At 50.6% G+C, this 13,531-nt stretch overlaps 1 protein-coding gene across 1 annotated transcript in view; it reads right to left on the bottom strand.

Annotated features, from left to right (window-relative positions):
* Positions 1–101: 101 nt before the first annotated feature.
* The window catches only part of plekhh1 (pleckstrin homology domain containing, family H (with MyTH4 domain) member 1), a 42,341-nt gene continuing 28,911 nt past the window's right edge, over positions 102–13,531 (bottom strand). Inside the window, exons 21-30 of the mRNA XM_056590325.1 lie at positions 12,003–12,100; positions 11,568–11,745; positions 9,705–9,860; positions 9,033–9,130; positions 8,565–8,706; positions 8,288–8,466; positions 7,505–7,634; positions 1,905–1,988; positions 1,058–1,204; positions 102–260 (exon numbers count right to left, since the gene is read on the bottom strand). Coding sequence (XP_056446300.1) covers positions 102–260; positions 1,058–1,204; positions 1,905–1,988; positions 7,505–7,634; positions 8,288–8,466; positions 8,565–8,706; positions 9,033–9,130; positions 9,705–9,860; positions 11,568–11,745; positions 12,003–12,100 — 1,371 coding nt within the window. The remainder of the gene's footprint in view (positions 261–1,057; positions 1,205–1,904; positions 1,989–7,504; positions 7,635–8,287; positions 8,467–8,564; positions 8,707–9,032; positions 9,131–9,704; positions 9,861–11,567; positions 11,746–12,002; positions 12,101–13,531) is intronic.

Raw genomic sequence — 13,531 nt, 5'->3', positions numbered from 1 at the left:
TACAGGGGGGCTCCTGTCCTGTCCGGGGGTCGGGGGGGGGGCTCCTGTCCTGTCCTGGGGTCGGGGGGGGGGTTTTCTGGGCCGGGGGGGGGGGGGGGGCTTCACAGTAGCGTGGGGCTCTTGGTGGTGTAGGTCATGCAGGGGAAGTGTCGGCTGTCCCCGTCCCACTGGGGGCCCGTGGGGGCGGGGGGGCCGGGGGGGGGGCCCGTGGGGCTCCAGTGGTTGATGTAGCTGGCCATGAGCAGAGTCAACTCCAGGATCTGATGACAGAGCAGAGGGGGGGGGGGCTGGGGTTAATGGCTCCACCGGTTACGATACGAGCGGGGGTTTATTTGACACCGCCGCCGCCGCCGCCCGGAGGAGCTTTATTACGAACCGTGCGGCCGTGAAAGCGCCTCGAAGCCAAACAGAACGAGGCTTATTAGCGCGGCCGCCGGCGGTAGCGAGACGCGGCCGTTGGGGCGTCGGAACGCCGAGCCGCTCGGCTCATTAGCGCTCGGAAGCATATCCTGTGACACGCGCGTGGAGATGGAGCTGACGCTACACGCCCTCTTCTGTCCTCACCCCTCCCGCTCTGACCTACATGCCCATCGACGACCGGCCAGGGACTACAGCTGGACGATGGCCACATGGGCTGAAGCTGCTCCTTTTACTGTACGGTAGACGGTACGCATTCAAAGGTGACTCTCCACGAAACTATAAGCAAATAAACTAAACTAAACTCTGTCCCCCCCCCCCTCCACACCAGCACTATTTCACCACTAAGGAACCACAGATGTCCTCTCTGACCGCTGTTTTTTTCCAGTTTGAAGCCTCCATGTTGTAACTCTGTCTATGATAGTACTCTGTTGTACATTTTATTTTACAGTTAATATTTTTTAGTTTGTTGTTCGTCTGAAACTATGCGGTAGACTGCCTTCACCAACATTGGCCTGTAGGGCACCCCCTAGAATTTTTTTTTTTTTTACCATAATCAAATCAGACTACAAGGGCCGGCAGACAGAAACCTCTGGCTCCACATCTGCACGGACAGGAGGGGGGAGTAGGTCGGGCTCACCTTGGGCTTGGCCAGGGAGAACACCAGCTTCTCCACGCTCTTCTTGGGCGCGCCTGGCTCCCTCTGCTGGCTCACCACCGCCATGAAGTCGTCACGGTAACCGCCGAAGGTAATGACAGACTGGTAGGGGTAGGTGGCCAGCGTGTGCTGCCGAAGGAAAGGAAAATAAAGGACGATAAGAAGAAGAAAAATACGGTGTAACAAAGGGCATAAACTACATTTAAACGACACATGCGTATGTTTTATCCGCTCAGCCTGTAATCGAACATGACAGACTTGGGAAGTTTGGTTTTTGGTCTTTCAACGTTTCTTTCAACTGGAGAGAACAAATTGAGTGTGAAGATGTGTACATAATTTCCCCTGATTTATGGTGACGGTTCCCCTAAGAATTACTGGGAAGACATAAACAGGGCCTTCCCCAAACTAAGGAAAAATACGGGGCCGGCAAAAATGATAGAGCTGGATTTTGTTTGTGTTGTGGCAGAATCCCTGTGAGGGCCGTCCAATCAGAGGGCGGAGATTTTGGCTTCTTCTCTGTGGTTCTTTCTGGTCTCCAAAGAAAGGAAAACTATTTCAGACCTGAACTTCCACATACCTCTGTAGATGTGGCCTGCTTAGGAACCAACCATCCCAGAATACCAGCCCTCCACTCCACGTTTATAGTCCACATTTTTTTTTAATCAAATGAAAGAACGTCAAATCTTTTTTAAACAAAAAAAAGAAGCTGCTAAAAGAAGAATATAAAATAAGGTTCAATGATGAAAAGCGGGTTTATTCCGGTTTAAACGCCAGACCAACGGATACGGCTGGTGACATAACGAGATCTCCTCTGGTGAACCCAGCTCACCATGGTGTGGTCCAACACGAAGAGGCCATCCTCGCTCACCGCCAGCCAGGCCTCGCTCTGCTCCGCCTGCGACGGGGGCACGGGCTGCACACACAGAGCTCAGCACGGTCAGGGTGAGGCCATGGGGAGGGAGGCACCATACCCAGGTGGACGCCCACAGGTAAAATAACAAGGGCGCTTTTGTTGTTATTAATTCCCCCCCATGTGCCAGGGAGACAAATAAATCCTTAAAAGAAAAAACGTTAAAAGTCTTTCAAATCTTTATCACACAATATTTGAACTCACACAAATTGCATTTGTGAAACAACCTTTAATATACCCTTCTTCAAGATGACAAAATATTTTGTCACAGATTAAAAACTGATGAGACAACAGATAACGTTGGCTGCTGCCCTTGGTTCATCTCCTTTAATTTGCAGTTCGGCCGATGGTCGTCTACGAGGCGTCTACGAGGCGTCTACGAGGCGTCTACGAGGCGTCTACGAGGCGTCTACGAGGCGTCTACGAGGCGTGTACGAGCGATACATCGGTGCATCTCCATCCATAATAACAGACAACAGCCGCTTCAGGACCATCCACAGTCAGAGAGACGAGGAGGTTCAGGACCATCCACAGTCAGAGAGACCAGGAGGTTCAGCACCATCCACAGTCAGAGAGACCAGGAGGTTCAGCACCATCCACAGTCAGAGACGAGGAGGTTCAGGACCATCCACAGTCAGAGAGACGAGGAGGTTCAGCACCATCCACAGTCAGAGAGACGAGGAGGTTCAGGACCATCCACAGTCAGAGAGACGAGGAGGTTCAGGACCATCCAGTCAGAGACGAGGAGGTTCAGCACCATCCACAGTCAGAGAGACGAGGAGGTTCAGCACCATCCACAGTCAGAGAGACGAGGAGGTTCAGCACCATCCACAGTCAGAGAGACCAGGGGCCGTATTCACAAAGGATCTTAGGGCTAAAAGTAGGTCCCAACTGGCGAATTTAGGAGTAACTCCTAAAAATAATGGGCGTGTCACTCTTAAATTTAGGACTCCTAACTTTTTTCACTAAGAGCAATTCACAAAGTATTTTAGGACTAAAAGTAGCACCTAAGTCTAGGAGAGCTTAAAAGTCCTCAAGAGGACTCCTAACTCAGTAAGACCTATTCACAAAGAATCTTAAAATGCCTGCGAGACGAAATGTTAGGGTATTCAATTTATTGTGGAGTTAATGCGCGATGCAATAAAATCCCCGACTAACAGGAATAATCCGATTGGTCCCGAAATAAAATGTTATAAAAATTATAAATTATAAAAAAATATATATAACTTATAAAAAATAAAAATAATTGCGCCATCAAAAGACGAGGACGTGTTCGTCAATAGGAAGAAAGTGCATTCCATCAACACTCAGGTTGTTTTTGATGCAAATTTTAACATAGCCTACTGGATGTTGTTGCAAAGTGGCCTGGATCTTCAGCTACCCATGATTCGCGCATTTTAATGGTGAGCGGTCTGAGGCAGCTTTTTGAGATGTACCAGTTGGGTGTCACTTGCTGGGTGACAGTGACTATCCATGCAAGACGTGGCTCTAGACACACCCTACCTCAATCCACAACCGGGAGCACAGTTAAAGTGTAACATGTAAGTGATTACGCAGATTACGCTTAGTCCTATGCGTAAAACACATCGTATTGGCTCTTTGCGAGCACACAAACATACACGAAATGTTGTGGAGAGAGGAATTGGGCAGATGAAACGTCGGTTTCATGTCCTCCACGGCGAAATACGCCTCACCCCAGAGAGGGCAAGCACAGTAATCACTGTATGTGCCATTCTACACAACCTTTGCAAGCGGAGGAACATTCCACAGCCAGACGATGATGATGATGATGATGATGATGATGATGATGATGATGATGGCGATCGACATTACAAGGAATTTGGCCGTGTGGAACCGAGTGGACTGGCATTTAGGGATCACTTTGAAAACACATTTTAGGTAAACACCTTGGCACAAATCAGTCAACACTTGGGTAGTTCTCTGTAACATTTATTTTCTTTTAGATTTTACGTATTTTTATTGTTTGCTTTCTCTCTCTCTTGAACGTGCAGGCTACAACGTCATTATCGTGGTCTGCACAAAATTGTCATCATGCGTGTATTCTGCTAACTGCACTATAACTACTTCATTTCGGAATTCATTTCTAGCCTAGGCTATTTCCTTGTTTTTCGGTGATTCAGTGGGCTCGTCTGAACAACCAATCACCGAACTGACCGCTTCTAAACTCGTGCACGAGAATTGACGTAATCCATAGCAACGGCGCGTCACTCTTAGTTCACTCTTTGTGATTTATCCTTAGTAAGAGTAGGTCTCAGCGGCTTTGTGAATAACTTTTAAGAAAAAACTCCTACGTAAAATGTTTTAGCGCGAGTTAAGAGCACTCCTAGCGGTAAGATAAAATGCTTTGTGAATACGGCCCCAGGAGGTTCAGCACCATCCACAGTCAGAGAGACGAGGAGGTTCAGCACCATCCACAGTCAGAGAGACGAGGAGGTTCAGCACCATCCACAGTCAGAGAGACGAGGAGGTTCAGGACCATCCACAGTCAGAGACGAGGAGGTTCAGCACCATCCACAGTCAGAGAGACGAGGAGGTTCAGCACCATCCACAGTCAGAGAGACCAGGAGGTTCAGGACCATCCACAGTCAGAGACGAGGAGGTTCAGCACCATCCACAGTCAGAGACGAGGAGGTTCAGCACCATCCACAGTCAGAGAGACCAGGAGGTTCAGCACCATCCACAGTCAGAGAGACCAGGAGGTTCAGCACCATCCACAGTCAGAGAGACCAGGAGGTTCAGCACCATCCACAGTCAGAGAGACAAGGAGGTTCAGCACCATCCACAGTCAGAGAGACCAGGAGGTTCAGCACCATCCACAGTCAGAGAGACCAGGAGGTTCAGCACCATCCACAGTCAGAGAGACCAGGAGGTTCAGCACCATCCACAGTCAGAGACGAGGAGGTTCAGGACCATCCACAGTCAGAGACGAGGAGGTTCAGGACCATCCACAGTCAGAGACCAGGAGGTTCAGGCCCATCCACAGTCAGAGACGAGGAGGTTCAGGACCATCCACAGTCAGAGAGACGAGGAGGTTCAGCACCATCCACAGTCAGAGAGACGAGGAGGTTCAGCACCATCCACAGTCAGAGACGAGGAGGTTCAGCACCATCCACAGTCAGAGAGACCAGGAGGTTCAGCACCATCCACAGTCAGAGAGACCAGGAGGTTCAGGACCATCCACAGTCAGAGAGACCAGGAGGTTCAGGACCATCCACAGTCAGAGAGACCAGGAGGTTCAGGACCATCCACAGTCAGAGAGACCAGGAGGTTCAGGACCATCCACAGTCAGAGAGACCAGGAGGTTCAGGACCATCCACAGTCAGAGAGACCAGGAGGTTCAGCACCATCCACAGTCAGAGAGACCAGGAGGTTCAGCACCATCCACAGTCAGAGAGACGAGGAGGTTCAGCACCATCCACAGTCAGAGACGAGGAGGTTCAGGACCATCCACAGTCAGAGAGACGAGGAGGTTCAGCACCATCCACAGTCAGAGAGACCAGGAGGTTCAGGACCATCCACAGTCAGAGACGAGGAGGTTCAGGACCATCCACAGTCAGAGAGACCAGGAGGTTCAGCACCATCCACAGTCAGAGAGACGAGGAGGTTCAGCACCATCCACAGTCAGAGAGACGAGGAGGTTCAGCACCATCCACAGTCAGAGAGACGAGGAGGTTCAGGACCATCCACAGTCAGAGACGAGGAGGTTCAGGACCATCCACAGTCAGAGAGACCAGGAGGTTCAGCACCATCCACAGTCAGAGAGACGAGGAGGTTCAGCACCATCCACAGTCAGAGACCAGGAGGTTCAGGACCATCCACAGTCAGAGAGACGAGGAGGTTCAGCACCATCCACAGTCAGAGAGACGAGGAGGTTCAGGACCATCCACAGTCAGAGAGACCAGGAGGTTCAGCACCATCCACAGTCAGAGAGACGAGGAGGTTCAGCACCATCCACAGTCAGAGAGACGAGGAGGTTCAGCACCATCCACAGTCAGAGAGACGAGGAGGTTCAGGACCATCCACAGTCAGAGACGAGGAGGTTCAGCACCATCCACAGTCAGAGACGAGGAGGTTCAGCACCATCCACAGTCAGAGACGAGGAGGTTCAGGACCATCCACAGTCAGAGAGACCAGGAGGTTCAGCACCATCCACAGTCAGAGAGACCAGGAGGTTCAGCACCATCCACAGTCAGAGACGAGGAGGTTCAGGACCATCCACAGTCAGAGAGACCAGGAGGTTCAGCACCATCCACAGTCAGAGAGACCAGGAGGTTCAGGACCATCCACAGTCAGAGAGACCAGGAGGTTCAGGACCATCCACAGTCAGAGAGACCAGGAGGTTCAGCACCATCCACAGTCAGAGAGACGAGGAGGTTCAGCACCATCCAGTCAGAGAGACCAGGAGGTTCAGGACCATCCACAGTCAGAGAGACGAGGAGGTTCAGGACCATCCACAGTCAGAGAGACGAGGAGGTTCAGGACCATCCACAGTCAGAGAGACCAGGAGGTTCAGCACCATCCACAGTCAGAGACGAGGAGGTTCAGGACCATCCACAGTCAGAGAGACCAGGAGGTTCAGCACCATCCACAGTCAGAGAGACCAGGAGGTTCAGCACCATCCACAGTCAGAGACGAGGAGGTTCAGCACCATCCACAGTCAGAGAGACCAGGAGGTTCAGGACCATCCACAGTCAGAGAGACCAGGAGGTTCAGCACCATCCACAGTCAGAGAGACCAGGAGGTTCAGCACCATCCACAGTCAGAGAGACGAGGAGGTTCAGGACCATCCACAGTCAGAGAGACCAGGAGGTTCAGGACCATCCACAGTCAGAGAGACCAGGAGGTTCAGCACCATCCACAGTCAGAGAGACCAGGAGGTTCAGGACCATCCACAGTCAGAGAGACCAGGAGGTTCAGCACCATCCACAGTCAGAGAGACGAGGAGGTTCAGCACCATCCACAGTCAGAGACGAGGAGGTTCAGGACCATCCACAGTCAGAGACGAGGAGGTTCAGGACCATCCACAGTCAGAGAGACGAGGAGGTTCAGGACCATCCACAGTCAGAGAGACGAGGAGGTTCAGCACCATCCACAGTCAGAGAGACGAGGAGGTTCAGCACCATCCACAGTCAGAGAGACCAGGAGGTTCAGGACCATCCACAGTCAGAGACGAGGAGGTTCAGGACCATCCACAGTCAGAGAGACCAGGAGGTTCAGGAATGTTTCACCTGTTTTTTCGTTTTAAAAATACAATTATTTGTAGATGTACAATATCACTTTGAAGCGGAATGTTTGTCTCCCTAGTGAATTGTTTTCACGTTGCCCGTACGTTTATACAACTGTACATTTAGTATTTTATATGTACGGTATTATATGTCATTTAGCTATTTCAATTCTTAGAATGAAATCTCGAAGATGCAATGTCGTCTAAAAAACACAAAAGACAAACGCAAACACCTTCTCACATTTATAAAAGATAACAACATTTCAACTCGTACCTTGGCGCTGAAGAGCTTGGCCCCGAACAGCGTCCACTTCCTGGCCACCGTGAGGTAGATCCGCACGCACTCGGACGCACTTCTGCCGCGCAGCATCGACCACTTAGCCGCGAGCCGCTCTGTCAACTCCCTGGGGAGAGGAGAGCGGGAAAGGAAGGGACCGCTTTAAGGCGTGGCTCTTTTCATACACGAGGCAGACTCAAAGTGCTTCACAAATAAACATCGTCATACATTAAAATGAAATAATAAAATAAAGTAAAATAAGTATGAGAAAACAAAGGCAAAGAGGTGGAGGTTTGAAGATTGTGGTCTGCTGCTTGTTTTAAATACATTCATAAGAACAATATCTCACATCCACCCCTAACATATCCCTAACATATCCCTTACACATCCCACACTGATTTAAGACATGAAGAGATTATACTGTGAAGATTACATGAAGATTATACATTATACTGTGTGAAAAACCGATTGAGGCATGCTGTGAAACAAATCCCATAATAAAGTAATACGCCCAGCCCAGGGATAAGAACAATAAACATTTGATGAAATGAAAATGAAAGTACATTTAGAACAGATTTCGTGTCATAAAAATGCATCAGAGAAAAGATATTTGAAACATTCTCTCTCAAAGTTTACTCTGTTTAGAAACGCCAGTAAACAATGCAGACCAACATCTGCCATGGTGTGTGTGTGTGTGTGTGTGTGTGTGTGTGTGTGTGTGTGTGTGTGTGTGTGTGTGTGTGTGTGTGTGTGTGTGTGTGTGTGTGTGTGTGTGTGTACCGGAGCTGGTCTGAGGTGCAGTCCTGCTTGTAGCGCTTGGGGTAGAATCGCTCCATGATCTGCAGCAGAACCAGCTGGGCCTTGGAGGAGGGGGAGCCGGGTGTGACGGGGGAGGGGGGGGAGGAGGGGGAGGAGGGGGAGGAGGAGGGTGTGGGTCGCTCCAGGTCCCCATGCTCGACCTAAACGAAAAAAAAAAAAAAAAAATCAATTTCGATATTAGCTCTGTTTTCCTTAACCTATCAGATCCCCGTAACCTGAGTCCCGCCCCGTTACGGACCTGAGCCATGAGCGCGGCCACCTCCAGCGCCAGCTCCTTGCTGACGGGGAAGTGTCCGCCCTGCACCTCGTCGTTCACCTGGTAGGCCAGCAGGAGGCGCTCTCGCTCCGTCTCGCCCTTGGCATGAGCTCGGAAACACAGCCTGCCGGCACGGACACGTTAGTGGAGGAGGAGTGAAGAAATGAAGCTTTCTGTTTAGGTAACCATTACATAATCAAATCTAATCATATCAATGCATTGTGTGTGTTATTATGGGATGTTGAATGTAAAGATTCCCAGCTTGAAGGAAAAAAAACCTACGTTTCTAACTGTAGACTGTTCATTTTATTTATTAATCACATTCTAATTTAGTAGAATGAAAGTAAGTTGTAAGAGCTTAGAGAACAACGCGTGTTGTGAAACCTTCTTGTAATTTGCTTTGAGGTAAAGAGTTTAAATCCCACCTTGGGTATTTGTTTAAGTCCTCACCTGCTCTTGTACGTCAGACGAACGATTCTCGTCCCCTCGTATTTCCCAGGATGCAGTTCTTTCAGGGCCTGCTCCCATTTGGAGATGACATCACAGATCTACACAACGGCACGGAAAATAACTGTGATTAATCCCCCAGAGTACGACAAAAGTCGGCCCGTTGTAATTGTAGAGCAGCCCTAAGCCAGTCAGTCTCAAAGGTCTTCTCCATATTACACTGTTACACTGTTAAACTATTAAACTGGCATTACCCTCTCTGCTAAAAGGAGAAATAGTCATGGTGAACTATTTGGGTCTACTTGGGTTCCCGCGGTGGTGGTGCAGAGATGACTTGGAAGTTTAAATTACTTCAACTTTGCTTCGCTAGACACCGCAGCAACCGACCTAGAAACGTGCACGGTTTCAACTGCGTCTCGACTGAGTGGACCCCTCCACTGACCTGATGAGTCAGAGACTCTGAGTGGACAAAACACCTGACTGGATGTGTTAGAGGCTCTGATTGGACCATACACCTGACTGGATGTGTCAGAGGCTCTGATTGGACCATACACCTGACTAGATGTGTCAGGGGCTCTGATTGGACCATACACCTGACTGGATGTGTTAGAGGCTCTGATTGGACCATACACCTGACTGCAGGGGTCAGACCCCGGCCCTAGGGCTGGCCCTCACCTTGGCCGACGGCTGCAGGCAGTGCTCCAGGTCCTTCCCGGAGGGGTCGTCGGTGAAGAGGGCGAAGCCGGAGAGCTGGGTCTTCCTGAGGCCCACCCTCTGGTTCAGCGGGCCCAGGAACTCCTCCACCGTGGTGGAGCCGTCGAAGCCCACCACCTGCGGAGAGGCAGGGGCACCAGGGGGTTATGGGGGGTGGGAGGGGGGGTGTAGCCTGGCTATTGCCAGACCAAGATCGACTGTGGATTGGCTGCTTGCTGTCGCTTCCCTGTGGTCACTGTATTAAACCAGCCGAAAGCGCGATGTATCTACATTTTGTACTTTTTGTATAGTCAATTTATTATTATATGAATAAAAAAACGGGCGATATCGGACAGGAAAGCAGGTTGGAGGAGAGAGTTCAATAACATTTAGCATAAACCCGCACAAGGGAATCAAAGCTACGTCGGTTAGCCTACATGGTTAGCACCCTCGCGGCGTTAGCCAAAGAGTCTTCCCATGCGACGCAATCCCGTCCACCCCTAGACTGGGTAGCCCCGCCCATTCTGCTGGCGGTCTGAGTTCGCCCTGTACAAGGGTCCAGAGAAGAGCAATACATTTCTTTCTGCTTCCGATACGTTTTTTGCGGGAGCCAATCACCAAGCCAGCTTTGTGGTTGGCTCCCGCAAAAACGTATCGGTACGTAACGTATCAAATCACCGGCAGAATGGGCGGGGCTACCTAATCTAGGGGTGGTGATGATCAGTCCGATTGGTCGAGTGTGTCATGGACCACATGTGTGATGAACACACGGTGTTCACATTGGCTTTGTGTATTTGTTTGTTAAGTGTGTGAGTGCGATGTCTTTTTGCTTTGGTAAGGTTCAGCTTGACCCAGACTTGATGCACTTTTGAAAGGAAGTAATTTTTGTTATTGTGTTGTTTAGATTATTCACAATTGTACATATAGTGGGTATGATTTTTGGACTTCATGAACAGGTTGAGGCTTAGTATCCCGACCCGGTATCATGACCCACGTATACTGTGGTCGGACAGAGAGGGAGACGGTGAAAGAAAGAAACAGCATAAGAAAGAATCATCTAAATTAAATGTATTAAGAAAGGGACAAAGAAACAAGTTCCAGAAGGTGTGTGTGTGTGTGTGTGTGTGTGTGTGTGTGTGTGTGTGTGTGTGTGTGTGTGTGTGTGTGTGTGTGTGTGTGTGTGTGTGTGTGTGTGTGTGTGTGTGGTGACCCTCACCTGGTGTGTGTCTGTGTGTGTGGGGTGTGTGTGTGTGTGTGTGTGTGTGTGTGTGTGTGTGTGTGTGTGTGTGTGTGTGTGTGTGTGTGTGTGTGTGTGTGTGTGTGTGTGGTGACCCTCACCTGGTGTGTGTGTGTGTGTGTGTGTGTGTGTGTGTGTGTGTGTGTGTGTGTGTGTGTGTGTGTGTGTGTGTGTGTGTGTGTGTGTGTGTGGTGACCCTCACCTGGTGTGTGTCTGTGTGTGTGGGGTGTGTGTGTGTGTGTGTGTGTGTGTGTGTGTGTGTGTGTGTGTGTGTGTGTGTGTGTGGACCCCTGACCCTCACCTCGTAGGGTTGTGTGTGTGTGTGTGTGTGTGTGTGTGTGTGTGTGTGTGTGTGTGTGTGTGTGTGTGTGTGTGTGTGTGTGTGTGTGTGTGTGTGTGTGTGTGTGTGTGTGTGTGTGTGTGTGTGTGTGGTGACCCTCGACCCTCACCTGGTAGGGGTTGTGTGTGTGTGTGTAGTGACCCTCGACCCTCACCTGGTAGGGTTGTGTGTGTGGTGACCCCTGACCCTCACCTGGTAGGGTTGTGTGTGTGGTGACCCCTGACCCTCACCTGGTAGGGTTGTGTGTGTGGTGACCCCTGACCCTCACCTGGTAGGCCTGGTTGCTGAAGTGCACGGGCAGGCTGAAGGGCAGCGAGTGGTGGTAGGGGTTCCTCAGCAGGATGGACACGATCTCCATGCGGGAGGGCTTGGCCTCGCGCTCCCCGCTGCTCAGCGTGCGCTCCAGAGACCGCTGGCAGTACACGGCGTACTTCCCCACCTCGCTCCTGCAGGGGGCGCCAGAGTCCCGGGGGGGGGGGGTTAGGACGGAGGGGGCGCTACTCTGTCTGATATCGGTCGGGCCGTGAGTCTGAGGAGTTACTGGTTCTCTCTTAACTCCACTGGTTCCAAATAGACATGAGTACATAAAGCCAGAGGTTTGCCGAGATGATTTACAGCTCTATTTGTTCACGTACATATAAGGATAAACGTTATGGACACACAAACGCACGCACGCACACGCACACACACACACACTCCTCACTTGGGGTCGGCGTTGCGCTGCAGGTACTGCCTCAGGTACCACAGGAAGTGTTGTTGGGGAAGGAATAGAGCGACGCACAGAGAGAGCAGCTGCCAGCACTGTAGGGAGATGGAGAGATGTGACATTAGAACCACAGTGACGGCCGGTCGAGGGTCGTACCTTAAGGGTTATGTCCTTTCTATTAGCCAAGATGGATGCTTTTTCAGCTGAGCATTTGTGAAGGAATTTCAAGCTTGCTATAAGGAACGGAAATATGCCAAAGGATCTAAATCATCACCTTGGTTTTAACGGTTTGTTTTCTGTGTAATGTTCTCAGAGACAAACCGTGTCGATGGAGTGCAACATCCCGACCACAACGAGTTCAGACTTTACATTATTGACACTTTATTCCATCATGAGTCTCACCCTCACTCACTGCTCTCTCGAAGAGCGCCTCTCTGTAGGGTTAGTAGTGGTTTAACCGGCGTTAGGTCTGACCTGGTTAGGAGTGGTTTAACTGGAGTTAGGTCTGACCTGGTTAGGAGTGGTTTAACTGGAGTTAGGTCTGACCTGGTTAGGAGTGGTTTAACCGGCGTTAGGTCTGACCTGGTTAGGAGTGGTTTAACCTAACCGGCGTTAGGTCTGACCTGGTTAGGAGGTGTTTAAACGGCATTAGGTCTGACCTGGTTATGAGTGGTGTAACCGGCGGGTCTGACCTGGTTAGGAGTGGTTTAACAGGCGTTAGGTCTGAACTGGTTAGGGAGTAGTTTAACCGGCAGCTCTGACCTGGTTAGGGAGTAGTTTAACCGGCGGCTCTGACCTGGTTAGGGAGTAGTTTAACCGGCGGCTCTGACCTGGTTAGGGAGTAGTTAACCGGCGTTAGGTCTGACCTGCGTTAGGGACTAGTTAACCGTCGTTAGGTCTGACCTGGTTAGGGACTAGTTAACCAGCGTTAGGTCTGACCTGGTTAGGGGGTAGTTAACCGGCGTTAGGTCTGACCTGGTTAGGAGTGGTTTAACCGGCGGGTCTGACCTGGTTAGGGGGTAGTTAACCATTGTTAGGTCTCACCTGGTTAGGGACTAGTTAACCAGCGTTAGGTCTGACCTGGTTAGGGACTAGTTAACCAGCGTTAGGTCTGACCTGGTTAGGGGGTAGTTAACCGGCGTTAGGTCTGACCTGCGTTAGGGACTAGTTAACCGGCGGGTCTGACCTGGTTAGGGGGTAGTTAACCGGCGTTAGGTCTGACCTGGTTAGGGACTAGTTAACCGGCGTTAGGTCTGACCTGGTTAGGGACTAGTTAACCGGCGTTAGGTCTGACCTGGTTAGGGACTAGTTAACCGGCGTTAGGTCTGACCTGGTTAGGGACTAGTTAACCGGCGTTAGGTCTGACCTGGTTAGGGACTAGTTAACCGGCGTTAGGTCTGACCTGGTTAGGGACTAGTTAACCGGCGTTAGGTCTGACCTGGTTAGGGACTAGTTAACCAGCGTTAGGTCTGACCTGGTTAGGGACTAGTTAACCAGCGTTAGGTCTGACCTGGTTAGGGACTAGT

This window comes from Gadus chalcogrammus, chromosome 5 (genome assembly GCF_026213295.1).
Source record: "Gadus chalcogrammus isolate NIFS_2021 chromosome 5, NIFS_Gcha_1.0, whole genome shotgun sequence".
NCBI classification, from domain to species: domain Eukaryota; kingdom Metazoa; phylum Chordata; class Actinopteri; order Gadiformes; family Gadidae; genus Gadus; species Gadus chalcogrammus.
The sequence above is the reverse complement of the archived record's forward strand: the minus strand, read 5'-3'. Positions and strand labels throughout refer to the sequence as shown.